Raw genomic sequence first — 23525 nt, forward strand, 5'->3', positions numbered from 1 at the left:
ACCCGTGCTTTGCAATCCGCCCTTTCAAATTCACCCATGGTGTCATCTCCAGTAAAAAATATAATCCAATCTAGTGTACAGCTTTTGAAGAGCACTATATTGCGAATATCCCCGGGTCAGTGGGTGTAGAGTCTGCCATATATCTGAGAGATTAAATGCTTGCAACAATGTATTCAAGGCCTTGACGGAGGGTATAGGGAGGGTGAACTTATCATCAGATCTGTCCAGGGTAGGGTTGGGCGTACAATTAAAGTCCCCTCCCCATATCAGTGTGCCATCTCTATGCAGACTTATTAGTGGGTATAACGTACAGTAGTAGGCCGCAGTCTCCTGGTTTGGTGCATATGTGTTGATGATGCAAAATCCCCTGTGTTTCACCTGACCTCGCAACACAAACATCCTACCCTCTTTATCCTGGAAAGTCACAAGCACCCTTAAAGGTACCAACAGTGCATCCCATATTATTAAACCCCTAGCATATGCAAAGTATGACGAGCCCAGTGTTGTGCCTCCCCATTTCTTAGCAAGGGCAATCTGTCTCTCCATTGTGAGGTGCGTTTCTTGCAGGAGCGCAAAGTCAATTTTTTTGCTCCTTAAGTAAGTCATAATTCTGTTACTGTTAATTCTGTTTAATATAACTACTAAGGCCCCTGATATACCAGGATATTATTCTAAGTTCCACCATGGCACTTAAAAATTCTGACATGTACCAGCAGTCCCATGTTCAAGTACAGCATATACAGTGTGGACTCATAGGCTAACTCCCGGCTAACTACCCCAACTCCCCTGCCTTACCCCTCCAAACAATGGCCGAGCTCAATACCTTGTGCTCAGGCATCGACACTTCTCGTCTCCACTCCAGGGTCTTGTCCCGGTGTATGGGGCGCAGTAGGCAGACACGTAATTGCTAGTATCCGAACAAACAAACAAAACCGATCTTAGGTGTAGTACGCTTCTACTTGGTGCGCTCTTAAATAAGCATCACGTTACTGGCTCCTGCATTTAACAACTCATGTTTCCTGAGGCTTCCAAACCCGGGGAGTCTTACTGCCGCCTCGTCTTGTAATTACAATCTTGTAATTACAGTCCTCTGTTGCCTTGTAATTGTCATGGTCTTCTGCGTGTGTCTACTCGTCGCTACTCGGACCAACCTCTGCTTCGGTTGGCAAATTCTGCGCGTCTATCCATTGGTATGCATCTTCAGGTGTCTATTTCAAAATGCGCTGCTGCCTTGCGCAATAGTGCATTAAGTGAAGGCTGGTCATCTATGGGGGAGGTGTTTCCAATAGGTGAGTCCTTGGGAGGAGCTGACGTTCGTTGGATCGTCCCTCCTTTGCGGAAGTATTCAAGGATCTTTTCCCTATTACGGTAGTTCAGTATCCAGGCTATTATTGGCCTTGGCGGGGCTCCAGGCAGTGGTTTCCACATCAGCGACCTATGCGCCCTTTTGACCGTGAAGCCTTGAGTGAGGGCGCCTGGACCGATTTCTTGCTGCAGCAGGGTCTCTATGTAGTCCATCGGGTTCGCTCCTTGTTCCCCTTCTGCGAGTCCAATAATTCTTACATTATTGCGTCTAGCTCTGCCTTCTGCATCCTCGGCTCTGTCCTCCAGATTAAGCGCCTGTTGTTGCAGTACCCTGACTTCTTCAGAGGTATCCTTTAGACCACTAGTATTCTCTGCTACTGTCTTTTCGAGTGTTCCTGTGCGTTCAGCCAGTGACCTCACATCTTGTCTTAACAGGTTCACATCTATGCTGATGGCATCTATCTTAGCCTCAAGAGATTCCTTCCGAGATGCTACGGCATCAAGGATCTGTTGATTCCCTTACTCGAGCATCTGCTCCCTTTGAGTTGTTGAGGTTGCTTGGGCAGGGCTCTCTGCTGGGTGCACAGCTTTCGTGCACACCTCCAAAGTGAGCTGCTTCCCTTTGCTCCTTTGGGTTTTGGACGCCATGGCTTATTGCTGTCTCGTTCCTCTGCACCCCTGCCGGTGATTGTGCTGCCTGAACGTGTCAAGTTCATTCTTACTGGCAGGTTTTGCCACTATCCCACCGCTTGCTCACTGGAGTATTTCGGCGTATCTGAGAGGTACTATTTGTGGCTTCTCTGACAGTATCAGCAATGGCTGAATATTCTGTCCTTATCCTGCTTTAGGCTGTCTGCATCACAACTGCCATGATATTTAGCGCTTGCCCCTACTATGGCCTGTGTGACCAAGTATAATTTGTCCCTGGGTGCTGATGCGTGTTGTGGCCTTCTCGTACTTGGCAATACCTTCAGTACACCAGGAGTCCGCAGCTTTAGGCCTTCAGTATTTGGCCTGCCTTATCACCAGTATGAGCCCACAGTTCTGCTGTCCCCCACACTGTTATGTCCTCCCAGATGGGAGGGAGCCTGTGTGTTCTGCGTTTCTGCCTGCGTGGGTATGGTACGCTGCTACACAGACATGACACCAGCCTCAATCATGTGGTCCTCGTTGGTCTGCTCCTGGTACGTGCTACTTATGCTCCTGTTTTGGGTGATCCCATGAAAGCTGTGGGCCTCCTTTCCATTTCAAGCTCATACCATGGCCTAACTTAAGCTCACGCAGTGACCATCTGCAGCGCTTGCTTGCTCTCCTCCAGGTCACTACTACCTTGTTTTGTAGTTAGTATAAATTGCTTCCAGCTTGTTGTTTAGAAAGTTTGCGCTCCCGTTCTAGCGCCAGGTTCAGTGTTTTGTGTTTAGAAATTAGGTTTATTTCTGCACTGTAGTTCCTGCCCTGATGCCCAGATTACTCCCAGGGGCTGTGACTCCCTTAAGACTGCTTGCTCATTGCAAAGCTTGGCTCCACGGCATCTTGAGCCATAGGTGTACGCTGCAGGCAGGGGCCTGCTTCCCACTTGGTCTGCCTCTGCTTTATGTTGTGGGACCGGCTTCCTCTCTGGTCCACTTCCGCGCTACATGAAGGGCCAGCTTCCTCTTCGGTCCGCCTATGCGCACTACTCAAGGCCAATTGCCTCCATGGTTCGCCCGTCGTTTAGAGCCCGGGCCAGCTCCCTATTTGCTCCGCCTCTGCGTAAGGTGCCATGGCCGACTCACTAAAGGAGAAAGTTCTCCCCACGGTCCGCATTCACATTATAACCATGGGTCCGCTTCCATTACTGTCTGTTGCCGGCGCTTCCTTACGAACCACTGCTTCACAGGGTGCACAATCCCTTTCCCACCGGAGCCTGGCAGGCCCTAGGATTCACTTTATCTGCTATACCGCGGAAGGCAGTATACTCCGCTGGCCCACTCCACCTGCCCCCGGCTCACCGCACCACGCATGAGCTACTGCTTGCATACTGGCCGTCTCCACTGCCGACACATTTCCTTCCACAGCATGCAGATTCCTTTGATTACGGTTCTGATGCAGTGCTGACATCCGCTTCTCGGGGGTTGCCAAGCTCTCTGCCAAACTTCCCTCTGCTAGGATTGGACCTACAGGCCAGCCGGCTCCAAATTATGTTCTCCCAAGGCGCCTTCTTGCGCTATGGCATCCCTCACAGGCAGATCTATTGTTTGGAGGCCGCCATTTTGTTTCGAGTTGCCGCTGGCCTGGGGGGATCCTTCTCTGCACGCCCATGCTTCGTTTAGACCATATACCACCGACCACAAATCATGCCCAGTTGTGCCACCACACTTCACACATCTGATGGAGCATTCTTCAAAGGTCCACGTTTACTGGAGCCTATGTTACAGGCAAGGATCATAGCGGATCTTCAGCGTCCACACTGCATGGCTGCCTAGCCACGCTCCCTCTCCTGCACCTACCACTATATGTCTGTTAGGCAGAAACCTGTGCAGTTCCTTTAGGGACCACTGCAAAAGATTTAAGACTACAGGTTTTGGCAGTAAACCCACTTGGTAGCAGTCTGTACCACCCAGATTTACCTGGTAGCTGTGGCTGAGCAGTCAGACCTCCCTCAAGAAGAGTTAGGCAGTATGCAAAGTATACACAATAGGCACGCAGATACAACAATACAAGCAAACACTGACCAGAGCTTTGGTATCAAAGTATATAATTATTTATTTAAAAACACACAGTTTGAAACACTCCAGCACTCTTATTGTAAAATATTCTAAACACAGTTACTATTATAATATATACACCCCTTTTCCCTTATCAGATAAGTCACTGTAAAACACCACTTATTTTCATACAGAGGTGAGCGCTTAACTAGATGGCACTCCAATAAGTTTGTGAGAAAGGGAGGGAAAAAGACAGAATATAGAAAGGTACACCACTCTAAGATTCAGGAACACTGTTAGCAAGGCAGAAGAGCAAAAGTCACTGGTGAGTCAAAGTCCAAAGGCCGGGCCCACTCTTAGAGAGAGCAGAGCACAAATGCGCCCAAGATCACACAGTTACACTAAGCTTAGAAAGTCTTGCAGAGGGTTCAAAAAGAGTTTAGAGAGGCTTAGGAAAGTTTAGCCAGGGTGTCCCAGGCTAACCCAGCTTCGAAAGCCGGGGGCTAAATCTACCCCGTACAGTCGGTAGCAAGGGAAGCCAGGCGGGACAAGGTATCTTATGTGGGAAGGATCCTCCAGCGGTGGCAGTTGTTCCTGGTAGTGGGTTCAAGTTGCGTCGTCGTCCAGGGGAAGAGAAGATCTCGATTTGGAGGAAAGATGAAGGTTGTTGCACTATCAGGGCAGAAACCAGCCGCGGAGTTTTCCGGTTAAAGGTGGTACCTTTGTCTCGCGGTCGTGGTAAAACGTGGTATCCCGGTTGCCGGGGTGCTTGGCACAGGCAAGGCGGCCACGAGGTACGTCGGGAAGGTGAAAAGACGGTGAAACTGGTTATCCCCACCAGTCAAAGGAAGAAGACTCTCCGGCGGGAGATCTCCTCTGTCGTTGGGAAAAAGTGGTGAGACGGTCCAGCAGGGCTCCACCGGTAGTGGTGTCGTGGCAGGTCGGCTCAGCTTCTCCCTCGCCGGATTCTTAGGTCCTGTGGCGACTTCTGAAGTTCCAGTCCCCAAAGCCCTGCTTTTATGCAGCAAACCCCCATTCACTCAGCCTAGCTGTCACTCAAACATGCTAAGTGGTGAGCCGGTCAGCTCACCACTTGGGCCAATCAGGATGGAGTGCGACTTGAGTTGCCTAGGCAATTCAGTACAGGGTGCCTAAATTCCCCTCCACCTCCCCTAAGTACCCCAGACAGAGTGTCACCACTTTGGAGGGCTTCTGTGGAGAAGCCCGCCAAAAAGTGGAACAAAGGGCTCGACTTGGGTTGGAGTCAAAGAAGAGAACACAAACGCCATTTTAGAATCATGTTTTGGCAAAAAAATACCAACCGGAGAATTAATATTAATTAAATAAACCGGCGGTATGTTCGAGGCTACTGTAAATAATTAAATAAAGATAGTAGCCTAAAACAATGGGAAATCCCATAGGAAAATATTTGCGGTTGAATATAAAAAGTAGTATCCTCTGCCACCAGCCAAAACTCGATCAGGGGGGACGGAGACGTGCCCCCTCGACTAACAGACCCTGGGGAAATCGAATTGCCCCAGCCAGTACGTCCACAATATGATGGTTTGTACTGGTTCTGTTCAGAATTTAAGACTAGTAAAGTCAATGGTGACTTCACATACCCTGGGACACGGTAGTCAGTCCCAGGCTATGGAGTCTATACTGGGGGGTCACTATGACACCCCTGTGTCACTGCACTGAGGGTGTTGTGTAACACATATCACAAAAACACATGAAGCCCTATGGAGTAAAAGACCCCATAGCCCATTAAACACTTCTAGATTCAAAGAAACACACTCAAATCATGTCCAAGAGTGAGGGTAAAAGAGTCTCACTCTTGGCAGGAGAAAAAAATAAACCCCAAAAATCCAGCAAAGCTGCTGGGGGACTCACTAGGTTAGGAAATTCAGCCTAAACAGAGAATTCTCCCTAACAATGTCGGCCTATGCACAGCATGTGATTCGAAGCCGGTCCCCAAGCCTCGGAAATATATATATATATATAGAGAGAGAGAGGGGGAGAGAGAGAGACAGTTCATTTATTACAAAAAGTCTGTAAAGTTTGTATGTCTTAAAGATTCTTACTTCTTAGAAAGAAGAAAATAAAGGTCTAACAAAACTATAGTTGGATCATACAGCCATTCGTATACTCACTGTTTCCATGTCATGAAACTTGGCCTTCAACTGTAGGTTTTCTTTTTCTAATTCATGTAGCTTGTCAGATCGTGCTCGAGTCCCCTCCAACTGATCTTCCAACATTGCCTTTGTTTCCAAGAGAACTTGATTGTCTTCCTTTAACTCCTGAAGACCGGAAGACAGTATATATTTTGCTCATGTTAATCTCAGTTTTGCAGCATTTCAAAAACACATCTGTCTAGTTCTCATAATCTTCAGTTTACAAATAAACAACAACTGTTCTGTAAATCACACAAAATATTGACTAAACAAAGAAAACAAGAATAGAAAGATAATTCCAGGATAACAATGTTATCACTGTCCACAATATGCAAACATTATATATGAGTGGCAGAGAGTGAATGAACAAGAAAGTAAATATACCCAAGTGCCTCCTTGGAACAGTGGCAGTGGGCATGTAAACCCAGACATGAAATGACACTGAAAGAGATATGTGACAACTAATTATGCTCCTGTACTTGAAACAAGTTACTTGACATTTTGCAAAGAAAAATGAGAATTTTTTATCTGGCCACATGGAACAAATATGCCAACTTTGGTGAAGTTTGCTGAAGGTTTTAATGTGGAAAATTAATGTTGACAAATAGGTGATTTTGGCATTAGCTTTTCCAGTGAGTGAAGAACAAATTACTTACCTCTCAGAAAAGTTCTTTATAATGATGTGATAATTTATGTTCAGAGCAGCTGACATTGGTAACTTTTTCACCACCAGAGGGCAGAGCACAGCTGTGTGTCCTGTGAGAAACCAAAGGGTGTCTCACTCGCTAGTCTTTGGTGACTTGTCATCCAGGTGGCTAGGACACGGCCATCCCTTTTGGATCCGGTGCCTGGGGGTGGACCAGAGCGGGAGGATAACCTGGATGAGGGGTCTTCGGGGAGTGGGGGTGAGACAGCCGACAGTGAGACGTGTTATTCCCCACTATTTTGTTTATCCAACCCATCTTTTGTTTAAGGATGCTCTGAGGTCCCAGCCCCCCCCCCCTTTACAAAAACACTGGGCCAAGGAAGAGGGTGAGAGTAACAACATTAACTTTCACACATCGTACTGGCCATGTCCCACTAATCGGGTCAGGCAAAGTCAGGCACTTAATTCTAAGTGCATACACCTGATACCAATTAGCTCTTCTCACATGAATAAAAGGCAGAACCCAAACACACACTCTGAGCAAGGCTAAACACGAGAACGAGCAGGGATTCCGGGATGAAGGCAAAACTATTGGAGCAGAGCGATGGACCAAGGGGCGAGAGCAGCAGGTCGGAAAAACCCCAGAGTTCCCTACTGGAGTTTGTTGCCTCCGACAGGTTGCGAGAGACATGTGGAGAAGGCCAGATTCCGCAAGGGAAAACTGCATTGTGTTTCAAGGACGCCAGCGACCCCCCCGGGTGAACGGCAGAATTGGGGAGGCGAGGCCAACCTTGTGGTACTAACCTTGGCTCGTTAATTGGAAAGCGTAAAGCAAAGAAGAAACGCACACAGCCGATGAGTTGGCAAGTGACCTAAAAGACTGTTATGTGTTAAAGTTGAAATAGCAACATTTTATCGCCAGTGAAGGCTACGCGAGTGTGAATGAGACGCAAGGAATGGCAGACCCAGGAATGAACTTTGAAGTAAAAGGCGGCTACGAGTTCAGCGATACTAAGTAACAGAGTGGTCCGGCGAAAGGAAGTAGCACACTCGAAAGTATCTGTGAAAGGTAAATTGTTCCAAGCGAGAAAGCAAATATATAGCAAAAGTGATATGGAAAAGTTGAACTACTAGAAAGGGGAAAGTAAAAGTTGAACTATACATTTTGAGTCAAAGTGGTCTGGAAAGTAAGCCACGCACATTCAAAAGCCTTCAACATCGAAAGTGGTCCGAGCCTGACAGAGGGAGACTTGAAGTTAAATAAGCTTGGGGTAGGAAGCCCGCCCCCCCCCCTGAAAATTTGTGTTGAACTTTATCGTGAGAGGTCTGAGCCGGCAGAGAGGGACCTACGAGAACAGTGTGGTGAAAGGTCTGAGCCTGACAGAGGGGGACCTTTGCGAACATTTTTGTTGAAACATTATATTTGGAAGTCAACAAAAGAAACTTAAACGTGGAAGGCCAGACGGGCCTCGATCCATGTTCCGGAACTGTTTTTGTGTTGGTAGCCAAGTCAGAGTGTGTCATCCTGCCTACAGGGACAGCCGTACTCTGTGAGGTCTAATGTGGGGAGGAGAGCTAGTTCAACCACATTTATTCATTTGAACACAGATTTTTCCTTTTGCATACATTTCTACTTTTTACACTTTTTTGTACAAGAGTTAGGGCATGCCTTAGGTTTTGTTAGCATAGACCATTTTTGATTTGACAGACTCAACTAGGACTGCGTTATTTATTATTTGATGGTCGCGACTACTCCCTTCTTAATTATAGGGCAGACTAGGAGTTTCTCCAACCCCAGCCATTTCAATAAAGGTTTTACAAATTGTACCCATTGTGTCAGTGTCATACTTGTGATACCATGCCTCCCCTATAGTCCTATCCACTCAATGCCTCTACTGGCCCTGCGCCTGATCTAGCATCATGGCCAGTACACATAGAGCAGCCGCACCCCGTGACTTCAGTTCTGCTTTTTTCCCGAGCACTCAGCCGCTGAGGGCCTGCAGAACAGATAAGGTGTACAAGCTATTTACCAGAGAGGCAGGTGGCACAGGGCGATCAGGAATTCTTGTCAGGAACACCCAACAGAAAGAACATTACCATGAGGTAAGCAATTTGTTCTTCAGGGACGTCATTTTGGGGTCATAGCTGTGACCCCTGAGATCTCCCTTGCTACCCCTCTGGTCTACCTTGCTACCCCTAAAAATAAGAAAAAAGTAAAATCAAGTTGTACTTTTTAAATGGAAGCTCCTGGACTGTTGCCAGCACCATGTGGCTCTTTGTTTCTGGAAAGGCTGCCTTTCTTGTTCAGGACTCTTTAAAAAAACTAGGGGGTTCCAAAAGTGTAACACTTTGGGCAGCGACCCTAAATGAGAAAGAATAGGAATAACAAATAATTTGTCTTTCTGGACATCTATACAATAATTGCTAGCCTCATTAAAGGTTTATTTTAGGCACACTACAGGGGATGAGTCACTGATTTAGTCTGTTCTTAAACACCTTAAATTCAAATGCAGACAAAAACTTCCAAAAACCATTTAGAGTAGAATAAACATCCATTTTGGACTATGGGCCTCATTACAAGTATGGCGGTACAGTAACAATGGCGCCAGTAGTGCTAATGGCGCCTTCGTTACCGTACCGCCATACGACGAGTTGTGCTCGTGGGTCTCGCTCTGCTCGCCAGGTCGGACCTGGCGGGCAGTGTAGCACCTGTGAGCACAACTCGTGGATGCACCGGCATGTTATGAACGGTGCCGGTGCATACGAGCTCCCCATTCCCATTCAGCCCTGTAGGGCTGAACGGGGATGGGGAGTCCCTTATTGTCGGCACCCGCGAATGGGCAATTACCGGGTCCGCCAAACTCGGCATGACCCGGTAATTTCCCATATGCGGGTGGCAGATTTTTTTTGCAATGTTGGAGATAGCCTGCCTCTATTACAGACAGGCTACCTCCAAACTTGTAATGTATTTTGCTTTTCGCAAGTTGCAGTTATAGCATGTTTTTTTTCTGCCATTGTCTCTATTACGATCATCACAAGACATTCCATCTCGGTGTCCTCGGTCACTTCACAAAAGCCTTGTGCCTAAAAGCTTGTGTAGAGTGTAAAACTAATTCACCATAGCACATAAAGCGGCCCTTGATTTCAATGTGCCACAATTAATGCTGATTAACACTACTCGGAAGCGGCCTCTTTCTGATTTTGATTCTGTTGCGGTTTCCGGTCACCTGTGAGGTGCGGCTTGAGTCAGTGCAGCAGGTCGAGTGTATCGAGCGCTTCTGTGAACCGAGAAACTGAGGATCTTTCCTCGGAACCTGGACAGCATGTTTTGAGAGTCCTGTGAGCCTGCAACCTTGCGAGGAGCTCCGGAGACCAGGACCTCGGCAGCCGCTGGGGGGCGAGCCGTCGGAGCAGTTGGAGCCGCTGGAGCAAAGCGGGCTGCCGGAGCTGAGCTCTTCTGAGCAGGAGCGGGAGTAAGAGAAAATAGACCATAGCCGGACCATGGTAAGGACCTTATTGGTGCTGCTTAGCTTGCCTGTGCCTGCACAGTGTTGCTACGTTGCTGAGTCTGCCCGCAAGCTGTAAGCTGAGAACAATGAGACCCGTTCTGTGTGTCTTGTACGTGTTTTGAAAGTGTGCTTCCGAAGCTTTTCAAAACCCTCCATGGCTCTCTAGATCAGCTGCCTACCTAAACATTCATTCCATCTAAATAGTTTTAGAGTAACTGGACTTGCCTTTTACCGTGCGCTTGCCCACGCTTATTGTCAGCACGGAGTAGCCACCGGCAGCAGGAATTTTTTATCACCTACTGATAACTGGAAATTATAAATGCACCCCTAAAAACAATTTAACGTACAGTGACAATCTTTCAGGAACTCTGCCGAAGGAACGTAATTGAATGAACATTCTGCTTATTCCGACTCTGTGTGACTTGTGATATTACTTTAAACTGATTCTATCTGATGTGCTTCGCTGTTGTAAAACAACCGATTTAGCAATGTGCTGCTTGTACTAGGCTGACTGCGGGTCGAATACCTTTGAGCCCTGAGTGATACTGTGCCATTCATTAAAATCAGAGTTCCGTGGATTACAAACAAACGTGTCGCATGGGAGTGACTGTGGACTTTAAGTCTTTGAGCTCTCATGCTATTTAGTGTGTTCTCTTTGCCAATTTGCTGCCCATTAAGTCATAGGAATTGACAGACTGTCGGAGGCGGCCTTACAGAGTTGTGCGTGCGTGACGGCTCTTGCGAGGTGCGGCTTGATGGTCTCTCTGGAATCCCAGGTCCCATACTCTAATCGGAAACTCGACGAGGGAACCAGAGGCGTAACGGCCGCAAGGACGCGAGCGGCTGAGAGCGAGCAGCTGTAACGGACGGCCAGCACAGCGGGTGGTCTGACCCCCGCTGACTCCCGCGGATCAGGAGTCCCCTTGGATCCCTTCTGACCCAGTAAGTACCTCGGTGCACACTGCTGGGGGGTGGACAGTAAAGCCTATCCCTTTCTGTTCAGTGTGAGTTTACTGGAAGAGGCCGCTGTAGGTATCCCGCTCTCATTGTAATAGCGAGGTGTGTTTCGAGTTGGGACCCAGATAACTGGATCAGAGTTTAGCTGTAATAATGCAACGAGGGAAAAGAGCTCCCCACTCCATCTACAACCTACGGAAAATTAAGGCAAAACCTGTGAAGGAAAACAAAGAGACCAAAAAGAAAGGAGACAAGTCCAAGAAGAACGATGGGGCTCAAGGAGCGATCACCGATTTCTTTGCAGCAAATCCTCCCCCTGAAATAAATTCAACTATTAACGAGGAAACGGTGGTACCTGTCCCAATTAGTAACATTACCCTAAACTCCACTAACTTTGACGACATAGACAACAACTCGCTGCTTGACCTCTGTCTAGACATACAGAGAGGTATGTTATCTCAGATCCCCCAGAAGGTATCTAGCAGTATAACATCCGCCAAGGCTAACCCCAACACACATACAGAGATACAAACACCCGAGGGTAACATCAGTCGTCTGTCCGCTTCTCCAAATCTAGCGATGGCATCTATGGAGGACGGACCTGAAAACGAGGTTGAAGATGATAAAAATCCACATCCAAGCATAACTGCGATAGCCGAGTTGCAATCTTCGGTGGCCTCCCTCCAATTTGCACTTAAAATACTTCTGCAAATGTCAGGACGTATTTTGACAAATACTAACACAATCACCTGGGCGTTAGAACACAAGGATCCTCTCCACGAAGATGCAGAGAAAAATCTATCTGACGCTGTACATTTTTTGGAAGAGTCTGAAGAGCCGGAGGTCCCGCCTGAGGAAATTGGGGAAGACGATACGCCTTACGGGAATATCCCGGAGGGGGAAACACCCTCAGCATCCGCTGAGGAACTGGAGACTACACAAAGCCCCGGGGCTACCTCATTTCCTATTCGGAAACAACGCAGACTGGCTAAGAAGGCACTTAAAAACAAGAAAGCAACAAAGAGTGCCCTTATTCCTATTGTTGAGCCATTGATGGCCCCGGAAACTCGCTCTAAAAAAGCTAGGAAAAGGCAAGCACGAGCAGCAGCCCGAGCGGCAGAAACAAAGGGTCGCTCTCCGGATGGCTAGTTCCGGGAGAGAAATCCACAGTGGTGGAGCCAGAAGATACCTTTCTGGGGGACCCTGAGCTGGAGCCCGATTCCAGTTCCCACGTATTATGTCCTGAAGAATTGTTGGAAATAGGAGCAGCAGTAGAACCATCTGAGCCTATACGGCATACCCTAAAAAGTACAGTGGAGGAGAGCAATAAGAACCGCATCTGCTTCATCAAGAATCTGTATCCTAGTGGCAAAAACCCCTGGCTGTCACGCTCAGAGTTCCTAACTAGACTCCATTACATACCTCAACTCAGAGTTTTGAAATCTGATGACTTCTTGTTCATTGAACCATTACAGGTGCCTAACTTACACGTCTCGGCCATACACTGCACCTTTCTGGCCTCTGCGCATCTAATCAGAAACTTTAAGGAAGAATTGAGGGCTGTAGACATTGACATAGATGTGGATCCTCAGGAGAGGGACCCTCATGACAATTCTGAGGTCACGGTTACACCGGCTCCAGCTGCCATCGAAGCCAAGTCTGTAGCAGTAGAAAACTCTGCCTTGGCTGAAATACAGCTTGCACTCCAATCACTTTTGGCATCCCTCCCACGAGTACTTCAGAATCACTGATGTTTTTCTTTAATTTCTTGGAACTGTCGAGGTTTTACGCATCTCCTGAGGCCCGAGGGTTCAGTTGCTTTACTGTCCAAACACAGTTGCATCTGCCTCCAGGAAACTTGGTCTTCAGACCCCCTATTCCTCGACGGTTTTGTTACATATCAGTCATTTGCTAAAAGGGGCGACAAGGGCCGCCCATTTGGGGGTTTACTTACAGGGGTTGTGACTATAGTGACATCACGAAAGATAAAGTGTAAAGCTGATGACTACCTATTAGCGGTAGAGATTGATTTTGTAAATGAAGGTGATCTGTGTAGATTCTTACTGTTAAATCTCTATAACCCACCAGGTGCCGTGATAAGAGAATCCTTACAAGAAGCAATTCAGGATGTATTGTCTTATTGGGCACTCAGGCACGGAAATACTGCAGTAGTGGTGATGGGGGATTTCAATTGTCATATAACAGGCGACCACCTTTTATCCCCAAATCCTGAACTCAGTGAGAGATGTGTGATGATGCATGGAAGAAGGGAGGGGGAAGGTTTAGGCTGGTTGCAACTGTTCGACTCCTGGGACCTCAGCATGATCAATGGTCGCACACTGGGAGACCGGCCCGGGAAACATACTTGGACTAATGGTAAATCGTTCAGTACACTGGACTACATCTTTATGTGTCCTGAGATGCAGTCTAGAGTTGTCGACATGACTGTAACTCATAACATATGGAGCGACCACGGGTTGCTCCTTTGTTCTCTCTGCCTCCCTACTTCCTCTATCCCTCATTCTAATATCGGAAGCATACAAACCAACTGCTCTGGCACCAGAATAATTTGGTCAGAGAAGAACATAACGAAGGCTTCTGAAGCTCTTAAATCAGCGGACGCATGGGATCTTCCTAACTTTGAGCACATGACAGCGAATGACATAGAGGACTGGATTCAGGGTTTTACTGGCCTATATGCCACAACAAAAACTGGGTGCATGTTAAAGCCTAAGGGCAGAATTCCCTATTATAACAAGGGTATCCGGGATGCTAAGAGAGGATATAGAGCGGAAATAAGGGGGCTCAGAAGCATGAACATAGTGGGAGAGGACTATTATGAGAAAGTTAGAAAAGCGAAATGCAGATATAGAGCCTGTGTTAAGAGCATAAAAATGTCAGAATGGAATAATAGACATCAAAGGCTCATACAAACTATCTGTACTAGAAATTCTCGTAATATATGGTCACTCCTAAACGAGAACAGAGAGCAGGTTAAGGGACCACTAGCTAACCCAATAGGCAAAGAAACATGGATAAAATTTTTATTAGGGCGTAACTCGGGAGAGGTTGAGACCACTAGGATAACACAAGAGAAGGTTCCCTTTCCCCCGCCTTTTGATGTCTCTACTGAGGCCATCTATAATAAAATGGTTACCCTTAAGGCCTCCAGAGCCCCCGGCCCTAACGGGTTGGCTAATGTAGTTATAACGAACTACCCTGCATTTTGGGCTTACTTCTTTTCCATTCTCTTTAAGAAGATCCTAGCTCAGGGGACTATCCCCCGCTCATGGCAAACGGCCATTCTGATACCTGTGTTTAAAAAAGGTAGCCGCACAGACCCCAACAACTATAGGCTCCTTTCTATGTTGGACATCACTGGCAAACTTTTTGCGGCATTATTGCTCAATGAGCTGCAGAAATGGGTGGAACAAACTAACATCCTCAGCAGGTTCCAATGTGGCTTCCGGCGAGACTATTCCACCTCCCATAACTTTTGGGTGATGGATATGCTTCGCACACGTGCACTTAGCAAAGGACAGCCCCCGCTATATGCGCTATATATAGATTTTAGGGCTGCTTTCGACACTATACCTAGAGCAAGGTTATGGATGAAGTTGGAAAAAATGGGTTGTCCGCCTGGTCTCTTATATTACCTTAGACAATTACACCACAACACTTCTGCCTGCCTCAGACTAAATCAGGAAGGCAGTATGACTAAACAGGTGACCCAGAATAGGGGGGTAAAGCAGGGATGCGTAACTGCACCCCTCATTTACAATCTATATGTTTACGACATCCCTGCAGCATTGGCTGAGACAAATAATTGCCCTCCTAAAATCGGTGAGGTTCCCTGTAGTGTCTTAGCATACGCTGATGACCTGGTCATATTTGACAATACCATAGCCGGACTGAGGTGTTCGGCGGTCACTTTGTGGGATTACGCTAAGAATAACGGCTTGTCTATAAATTTAGATAAAACAAAGGTACTCAGATTTACCAGGAGACGAGCTTCCAGAGTGAACCTATGGGTATACAACAAAAACATACTCTATGCTCCATCCTATAGATATCTTGGAGTAGATATAGAGCCACTGGGCGACTACTCTTTGTGCAGGCAAGGGCGTATAACCAGGGCTATGCAAGTAATAGCATTAATATCATCTTTCACAAATAAGCAGGGTGGCTTTACCTTGTGGGGGACAAGACATCTATATATACAAGTGTTCGCGCCCATGATTATCTATGGCCTGGAGACTCTTCTCTCTTCTGACCTCACCTGGTTGCAAGTGATAGAGGGCAAATTCTGGCGTCGGATACTCGGTTTACCCCCGAGTGTCCCTATGGCCTTGATTAGGCTTGAACTGGGCCTGCCCTCACTTAAAGCATTAGTACTCAAGAGGAGAGCAGGATTCTATCTTAAAATGAAGGGCGGCACTTCCAACCAATTATTGGTTGTGATCCATCAAGATGTGAGCAAAAAACATTCCACTTCCCCCCTTCTGAAAGATATGACCAAATTCCTTGCGAACATAGGCTGGACGCTTAGAGGAGAAACAGTCTCTAAGGAGGTGCTATTAGCACTTGGTAAAAAGGTGGATTTGTGGGACTGGCTAGAGAATTTCTCACGCTTAAGCAGTCTAAACTCCTACCATTTTATTAAATATAGATTATATACCTTAATGCAACCACAAGCATATCTATATCTCTGCCCCACCAAAAGGCTTAGACGGTTCATCATTCTGTTCCGATTGGAGCAACTACCAACCCTGTACAACACAGGAGTCAGAGAAAAAATTCCTGCTAGTGAGCGAGTTTGCCGTGTATGTAAATACCCTGAATGTGTGGAAACAGCTAAGCATTTGTTAACGGAGTATATGATGTTGGAACAGTCAATACTGAAATATCTTAGGGAATTCGTACACGACCCGCTTAACATACGTGGAACCTCTTTCTGGCGCTATTGCACCAATGCCAGCAATATGCACCTGTTTATTGCATTGTACAATGTGTGGCAACAGATTGAAAAACACCTGGGTCCTTTACTCTGATCTGAATCGTCCGATTACGGTGGGCTAAAGATTGCCGGTGTTGTATGGACTGGTTAGGTATGCCACATTTAAGGCACCCTTATTTTCTGGAACCCTACATCTATGGCACCCTGATTTATGTATTCTGGTTAGGATAGCAGTGGGTGAGAGATGCAATGCTCGTACTTACGGCACTGACTGTCAATGTAACGGACAAAGATCTGTTTTAATTGAAGTCTTAATATTTTATTTTACTTTAAAGAAACTCTGTTTGATGTTTTATTATATTTTCACATATATTCTCATACATATTTCATATATATGTTGTTAGATTTTTATTTGTATATGATATATGATATATTTTATGATCTGTCTTTTTTTTTTTTTTCTTTTTTCTCTAACGATTTAATTGTTAATGTATGTAATTTATATTATGTGTAAAGTTTGAATTTATTTTCAAATCTATATCACATTAAAGTTATTATTATTAATGATTTGTTGTAATTTGTATATCTTTCCTATCTCCCTGGCATGCTGTTCAGGATGTTTGTTTGCATGTATGACGTAACGAGTGCCCAGAGTACGGGATGCTGTGTGAGTGCGCTGCTTTCCCTGCGATACTCTAAATTCTTTCATACACTGTTATGAACCCTCCCAAAGGTATGTATGTTTCCAACCTCAGAAGCCTGAAAAGTAGATCCATGCAGGCTTGACATGTGGCCAACTTTGCACCAGACCTGCAGATGAACTGGCCTGCTGTTAAATCTCAGTTAGCGGTTTAATAGTATCGACTACAAAGGATAATTTGCTTTACGACTTTGGAAACATTCAGACATGTAATTGTTCATTTTACTATAGCCGGTAAAACGGCTCAGTGGGCTGAGCACTCGCTGCGATGTGTGTGTGATCTACAGGTTCGAATCCTGGGAAGGCCAACTTAGCCTTTCATCCCTCTGAGGTTGATAAATGAGTACCAACACAGGTTGGGTGATATTTTATGTATATTTGTTCTATATAAAGCGCGCATGCGTAAGTGCTATATAAATCATTATTATCTGGCCTTGGACATCTGCTTGCATTCACAGTATTTTGGTAGTATGGGCCTATACACACCGATACATATGGTGATCCATTCTTGTATGAAATGTATATCAAATTACAGTGATATTTTAAACCTATTTTTCGTAGTGTACTTATGAACAATGCTATGTGATGCCACTTCCTTTTCTTCACGGGGTGAAATGTCGTGTTCCATCACTTTCTGTGATGTCACTTTGGGGTATGGGACAAATTACATCACTTCCTGTGATGTCATCTGAGGTCAAGGGTGTTAGGCAGAATCCTGTGCAGTGCCCTTAGGGACCACTACACACAATTAAGACAAGTGGTAATACAAGTTCACCTTTGGTACAAGCCTGTACTACTATGTTAAAGTGGTAGCAGTAGCGGAGCAGCCAGGCTTATCTCAAGAGTATATGAGCAGTAGCAGAGATTACACAAAGGACCACAATTACTGTGACTCAAGCAAACACTGACTCAAGGTTTCAGGTAAAAAATATAAGTACATTTATTTTTAAACCATCTGTTATAAAACACTTAACTGCTATAAATTAGAAACCACACGTAAACTACACTACACACAACCAATTCCACTTGTGCCAGTAAATTCAAGGTAAGTACATTAGGATTTGACAGACCGGTGTTGCGATACTAACGCGTACCCGCGGATAGAAAAGCTCACGAAGTTAAAACACACTTTGTACTTAAGAATTTCAAACAAGGGAAAAGTGAATAAAAATCAAAGGCAATACTTTTTCAAGGCCAGGAGACTCGAGGACTTGTTCAAAGATACAGATTAAAGTCAATAGGCCTGCGCCAGTGTCAATGGAGCATATGCTCAGTTGCTGAGGATCACACAGTGAACAGTTCGAGATTCGAGATGTCAAGAGTTCTTAAGATTGTCAAATGGAAGGAAAAATTATAAGAAGGAGGGAAGAAAGAATAAATCTTCGTGGAGGAAAAGGGTTCACCCCGATTCCGGCTGGTCAGACGGAGAGAATGACCAAGTGTGCACAGTACCTTATTCCGTTGGAGAAAAGCTGGTGCCACGACAGGTGTTCCTGGTAGTTCCTGCAGACTCACGTTCCTGCGGCTTCAGTCGTGGGGACAAGAAGGAGGACGTATGGAGCGATCTGCACTACCCAGGGATGAGGCTAGCAGCAGCGAAAAGAACAACAATGAATAAAAGGTGTGCTCCTTTAAATCAGGAGAGGGCTATCCGGACCACTACAGCACAGCAGTGATTTCGACCCAGGAGAGGATTCTCTGACTGAAGAAAAGACGAGCTGGTTGATCCCACCAGGATCAAGGGAAGAAGACTCCGGACTGGATCTTCTCTTGTTGTTGAAGAGTAGATAGCTCAGGACTGCAGCAGGGCTTCACCGGGACTCGGGGTTGCAGCAGCTGTCCTCTTCTCCGCTTCTCTTCAGTTCCTTGCAGTTCCATTGGCGATTCTTGAATTCTAGCCCAAGAGTCCTGCCTTTTATGCCAAAATCCCCCATTCACACAGCCAGGCTGTCAATCACTCAGCAGGGGGGTTGTCCAGCCCGGACAACCACCTCAGCCAATCAACACAAAGCGCGACTTGGGTCTCCCAGGAGACCCTGTGCAGGGGGTGACTACACGCCTCCCTCACATTCAGCCCACCTAGACACCCAGACGCCAAAGGAGGGCTTCTGGTCGGAAGCCGGCCAAAGGTCGACGAACAAAGGAGGCAAACCTGCTTTGCCGCGCAAAGAAAGACCCAAGAAGGATGTTAACAAAAAGAAATGCCGATTATACCCAACCGGAGCCGAAATAAAAAGTATTTGGGCTAGCGGGTTTAATGCTTGAGGCTACTAACAAAGCCTAAAACAATACCACGTTATGTAATATAATCATGGTAGGAAAATTAGGGTAGATACCACTGCCACCAGCCAAGTAAGGGAGCGAAACAATGCTCCAGGAGGTACAGCTAAAAAGGGCTAAGAATTAACCCTTTCCAATACTCCATTTTAGGTGGGGTGTACTGGATCTGTGGTTAAAAGACTATGGGCCTCATCACGACTTTGGCGGTAACCCTTAAATCCAGTGGTAGCGCTATTACCGCCGGATTTAAGGGTCCACCAAATCAGGACTTCGGCGGATTTTGCCCCAGCTCCGAGCTGGGGGGAAATCTGCTGAAAATGTGCGCTATTACCGCCGGCAGGAAATCCGCCGGCGGTAAGAGCGCACATTTTTCCCATTGAGCCCAATGGGGAATGGGGCATTCCCGAATGGGCTCAATGGGGAATGGGGAATTACATTACCGCAGAACTCGTGATCCGGCGCTATTAGCGCAGGGGAGTTCGGCGGTAGGGCTAATACCGCCGGCAGTAATACTGCCGGCATTACCGCCAAAGTCGTGATCAGGCCCTATGTAAAGTTAATGGCAACTTTACCCTTTTGTGGGGGACAGGTGTCAGCCCCAGAAATGGAGTCGTGGGAAGTATAAACGACAACCCGGTGTCACTGCACTGAAGGTTCTGTGTAACACACACAAGAGGGGGACTACTGAAGTGGTGTACTCCAGAGTCCATCATCACAAAAACAGATGAAATACACATGGCAAAACAAAGCTAAGAGTGGGGGAAAAGCTCACACTCTTACCAAGTGGAAATAATAAACTCCAGAAATCCAGCAAAGCTGCTGGGGGACTCACTAGGTAGGGGAAATTAGCCATAGAATGAGAATTCTCCCTAACAAAGGGTCATGTGATGTCACTTTCACTACCCCTGGCATTTTGGTGAAATGACGTCCCTGTTCTTCTAGTGGAATCCTTCCTCCCATGGATTCTTCATCTATGACAGATTCCCAGATCTGGAGGAGGGAGGAAAGTGAGAGAACCCCACCTAGACCAGGAAACTCTGGAGGAACGCTGTACCCAAGCGTGCATCCTGCCGAGAAAAATAATCCATGAAGTCATGTTTGGTAAATGTGTTCAGCGAGGCCAAGGTAGCTGCTTGGCAAACTTCTGATACAGGGACTCCCCATTCCTCCCCCTTGCTGGGCAGAACTGGCAGCTAATCCTCTGGTTGAATAAGCCCTGAGACCCTCAGGTAGATCTTTCTCAGGAAGATCACACTATTGCAATATGCATAGAATTAAGTACCTGGACAGCATCTGCTTAGTTAAAGTTGTGCCAGCGCAGGCACCAGTATAACCCACAAAAGCGTGGTCATCTTTCCTGATGTCCCTTGTCAAAGAGACTTAGTAGTAGAGGGCACGCACAGGGTCCAGCTGACGGAAACGCTCCTCAGCCTTGGAAGAGTGAGGCAAAGGATAAAATACAGGAAGATGTATATTTTGAGAGAGTTGGAGATCCGAGACCATCTTTAGAAGGCAGGACAGCCCCACTCTCATAATCTCCTTCTCTTTGGAAGAAAAAACTCAGTAGGTTTAACAGATAACGCTTTGAGCTTGTTCACCCGTCTAGCGGAAGTGATGGATACCAGGAAAATCACCTGAAGGGGAGCAATCTTAACAAACGTGGAGGGGCTCAAAATTAATGACCACAAAGAAAGTAAACACTGAATTCAGAACCCACGGTGGAACAATAAACTGGCACAGGGGAAACTGGTTGCACAATCACTGCATAAAACTGAATAACATTGGGGATCGTGAAGAAAGAGCCTTGCTAAGGAGTCCTTTTAAGGACTCATACCCAGGTAAGCCTTTACAGTGCCAATTCATAGGTGTGTTGGCACCAAATAAAGCAGAAAATCCAAAACAGAGGCAGTAGGACGTGTCAAAGTTTCAAGATCCCTCTTCGGACACTCAGCCGAGAATGTACATCTCCTGCAGTCATACATGTGTTCAAATCTTTTTATTAATGTTTTTGAAAGCAGTAACATAAATCAAGTGAGAGTCATATCACTCTGCTTCAAGAAGTGCAAAAGGCAAAAATATCATAACAGAACTTACATTTCAGCTTAACTGGCAATGTTTGGACTTAAAACAACCCCCTATCGATCACTCGCCCACCCAACTCTCCATCCCCCTCCCCGTAACCCCTCTTCACTCTCACTCCCCCACTCGCCTGTCCATAGCACGGTTCATTCTTAGTTCATGGGTGGAGACTATCCAGCCTCTCAGTGGCAAATGGTGGCTCCTCTTTTGATAGGTTCAAGAGTCCCAGAGCCCTGAGTCTGGGAGGTAGGAATGCCCCCCACTTGTTAAAGAATGAGCAGTTGCGTTGTGCAGGATGTATGTAATTTTTTCCACAAATAAATAGTCTCCACATGCCGCTTACCCAGTCATTTAATGTGGGGATTTGTGCGAAAAACCATTGAGCTGCAATGACGTTTCTGGCAACCAACAGCATCAGTCTGATCAGCGTTAATGACTGTCCTTGGTTGCGTGTAATCCTAGCTTGGCAGGGTACCACCAGTCCAGTAAGCAGTGCTCTGCAGTGCATTGTAGTGGGAGGCTCGTTATCAACCTTAAAGTGTTAGCCACCTCTTACCAGAAAGGTCTCAGGTTGGGGCAGTTCCACCAAACATGCACGTATGTACCTGCAGCCCCACAACCACGCCAACAGAACCCTGCGTCACTGGAGCCCATATGCGCCCCTCTCACCAGACAGATATACTACCTCGCCAGCATTTGATAGTTCTGCTCGGCGTACTGATTGTCATCTTCGTGACACCCTGCTCTATCGCAGCCCATTGTCCTCTGTCTACCTCCAAACCCAAGTCTTTATGCCGCCCATTTGTGTACGAGGGCAATCTGGCTAATACCTGTAGGTTAAGGCAGAAATATAGCTGTGATATTTTAGGCCAGCAGATCCTCCCGGGGTGAAGATCAACTTTACAAAGGCAGTAAGAGCTCTTGTAGCCCCCTTTTGATTGTCTCCCGGAAGCACCCAATGTCGTAGTTGCATATATGTAAAACGTGCACCTTCTGAAACCCCAAAGGTGTCTTTGCACTCTGGGAAAGACCTAATGTTGCCCCCCACAAACATATGTGCAGTGTATTCCCAGCCTCCCTCATGTCAATTCCGGAAGGTATTTTTCCCGTATGTCGGCGTGAAGTTACTGTTGTGGTTCATTGGCGTGGCCTGGGAGTTAAGTTAAATCTAACCTTTTTGTTACTGCATCCCATACTTTAAATGCTGCGTACGTAGATAGTAATTCATACAGACAGGTAGGGCGATCTCAGCGTGGGATCCACAGCATATATGGTAGGGGCCTGCCCGTTACCTGCTCTTCAACCTGTTTCCAGAGCTTTGTGGACTGCGGATCAACCCAATCCCGTAGGACCCGCAGCTGTGTCGCCTGAAAATATTTCCAGAGGTTGGGCAGCGCTAACCCTCCCTCCAATCTTGGCCTACAAAGTGTAGCAAAAGCGTTCCTTGCAGGGCGGTTATTCCATAGGAATGTACTTATGTCCTTTTGAAGGTTTTCCAATGTACAAGTACAGGAGTTTCGGCAGGATAGTCATTTTGGTAACGCTATTCTGCCCACCAGAGAGAGCTTCTGCGTGCTCCATTTTAATAGGCCATTCCTGATCTCTCTTATGATCCGCGGGTAGTTTGCATTATATAGGCCACTTGCTCGCGCTGTGAGGAATATCCCTAGATATCGAATGGACCTGTACGCCCACTTGAACAGGGAGATCCTGGTCGCGCCCTGAAGTTCAGCACTCTCCAAGGAGATATTCAGCGCCTCACATTTGTCGAGATTTACTTTGAACTCAGAGATGGCCCTGTATTTTTCAAGGTGCTCACGTATCTGAGGAGCGAATCCTTTGGATTAGATAAGGCTAAAAGAATGTCATCTGCGTACAGAACTATTTTGTGCTCTGCCCCACTTTGAATTTCCTTCTTGGTCCTCACTAACTCTGCTAGTGGCTCAACCGACAGTGCATAGAGTAAGGAAGACAGCAAACATCCCTGCCGTATACACCTCCTATCAGGGTGTGCCCCTGTGAAAAGAAAGGGGCAGAAGGGGGTAGCCAGGACAGGAAGCAGGAAGTTTGCTGGAGACTGGCAGATGGTAAGACCAGCAACAGAAGGAGAACGAGGTAGCAACAGAATACTGGGCAAGAGCACAAGGCAGAAGGTGGTCAGCAGTCGGCAACAACTCAGCAGCAACAAGTGTCTCATCAGAAAAGGTTGCAAAGCACTGCTGGCTCAGTAT

General features: G+C 46.6%; 1 protein-coding gene across 5 annotated transcripts in view; it reads right to left on the reverse strand.

Annotated features, from left to right (window-relative positions):
• CCDC88A (coiled-coil domain containing 88A) overlaps positions 1–23525 on the reverse strand; it is a 2139415-nt gene that overhangs the window by 1164408 nt on the left and 951482 nt on the right. For all 5 annotated transcript variants that reach the window (XM_069608255.1, XM_069608254.1, XM_069608253.1 and 2 more), the window contains exon 11: positions 6146–6292. In XM_069608255.1, the coding sequence (XP_069464356.1) occupies positions 6146–6292 (147 nt within the window). The remainder of the gene's footprint in view (positions 1–6145; positions 6293–23525) is intronic.

The sequence above is a fragment of the Ambystoma mexicanum genome, chromosome 4q (assembly GCF_040938575.1).
Source record: "Ambystoma mexicanum isolate Mex_15411 chromosome 4q, UKY_AmexF1_1, whole genome shotgun sequence".
NCBI classification, from domain to species: domain Eukaryota; kingdom Metazoa; phylum Chordata; class Amphibia; order Caudata; family Ambystomatidae; genus Ambystoma; species Ambystoma mexicanum.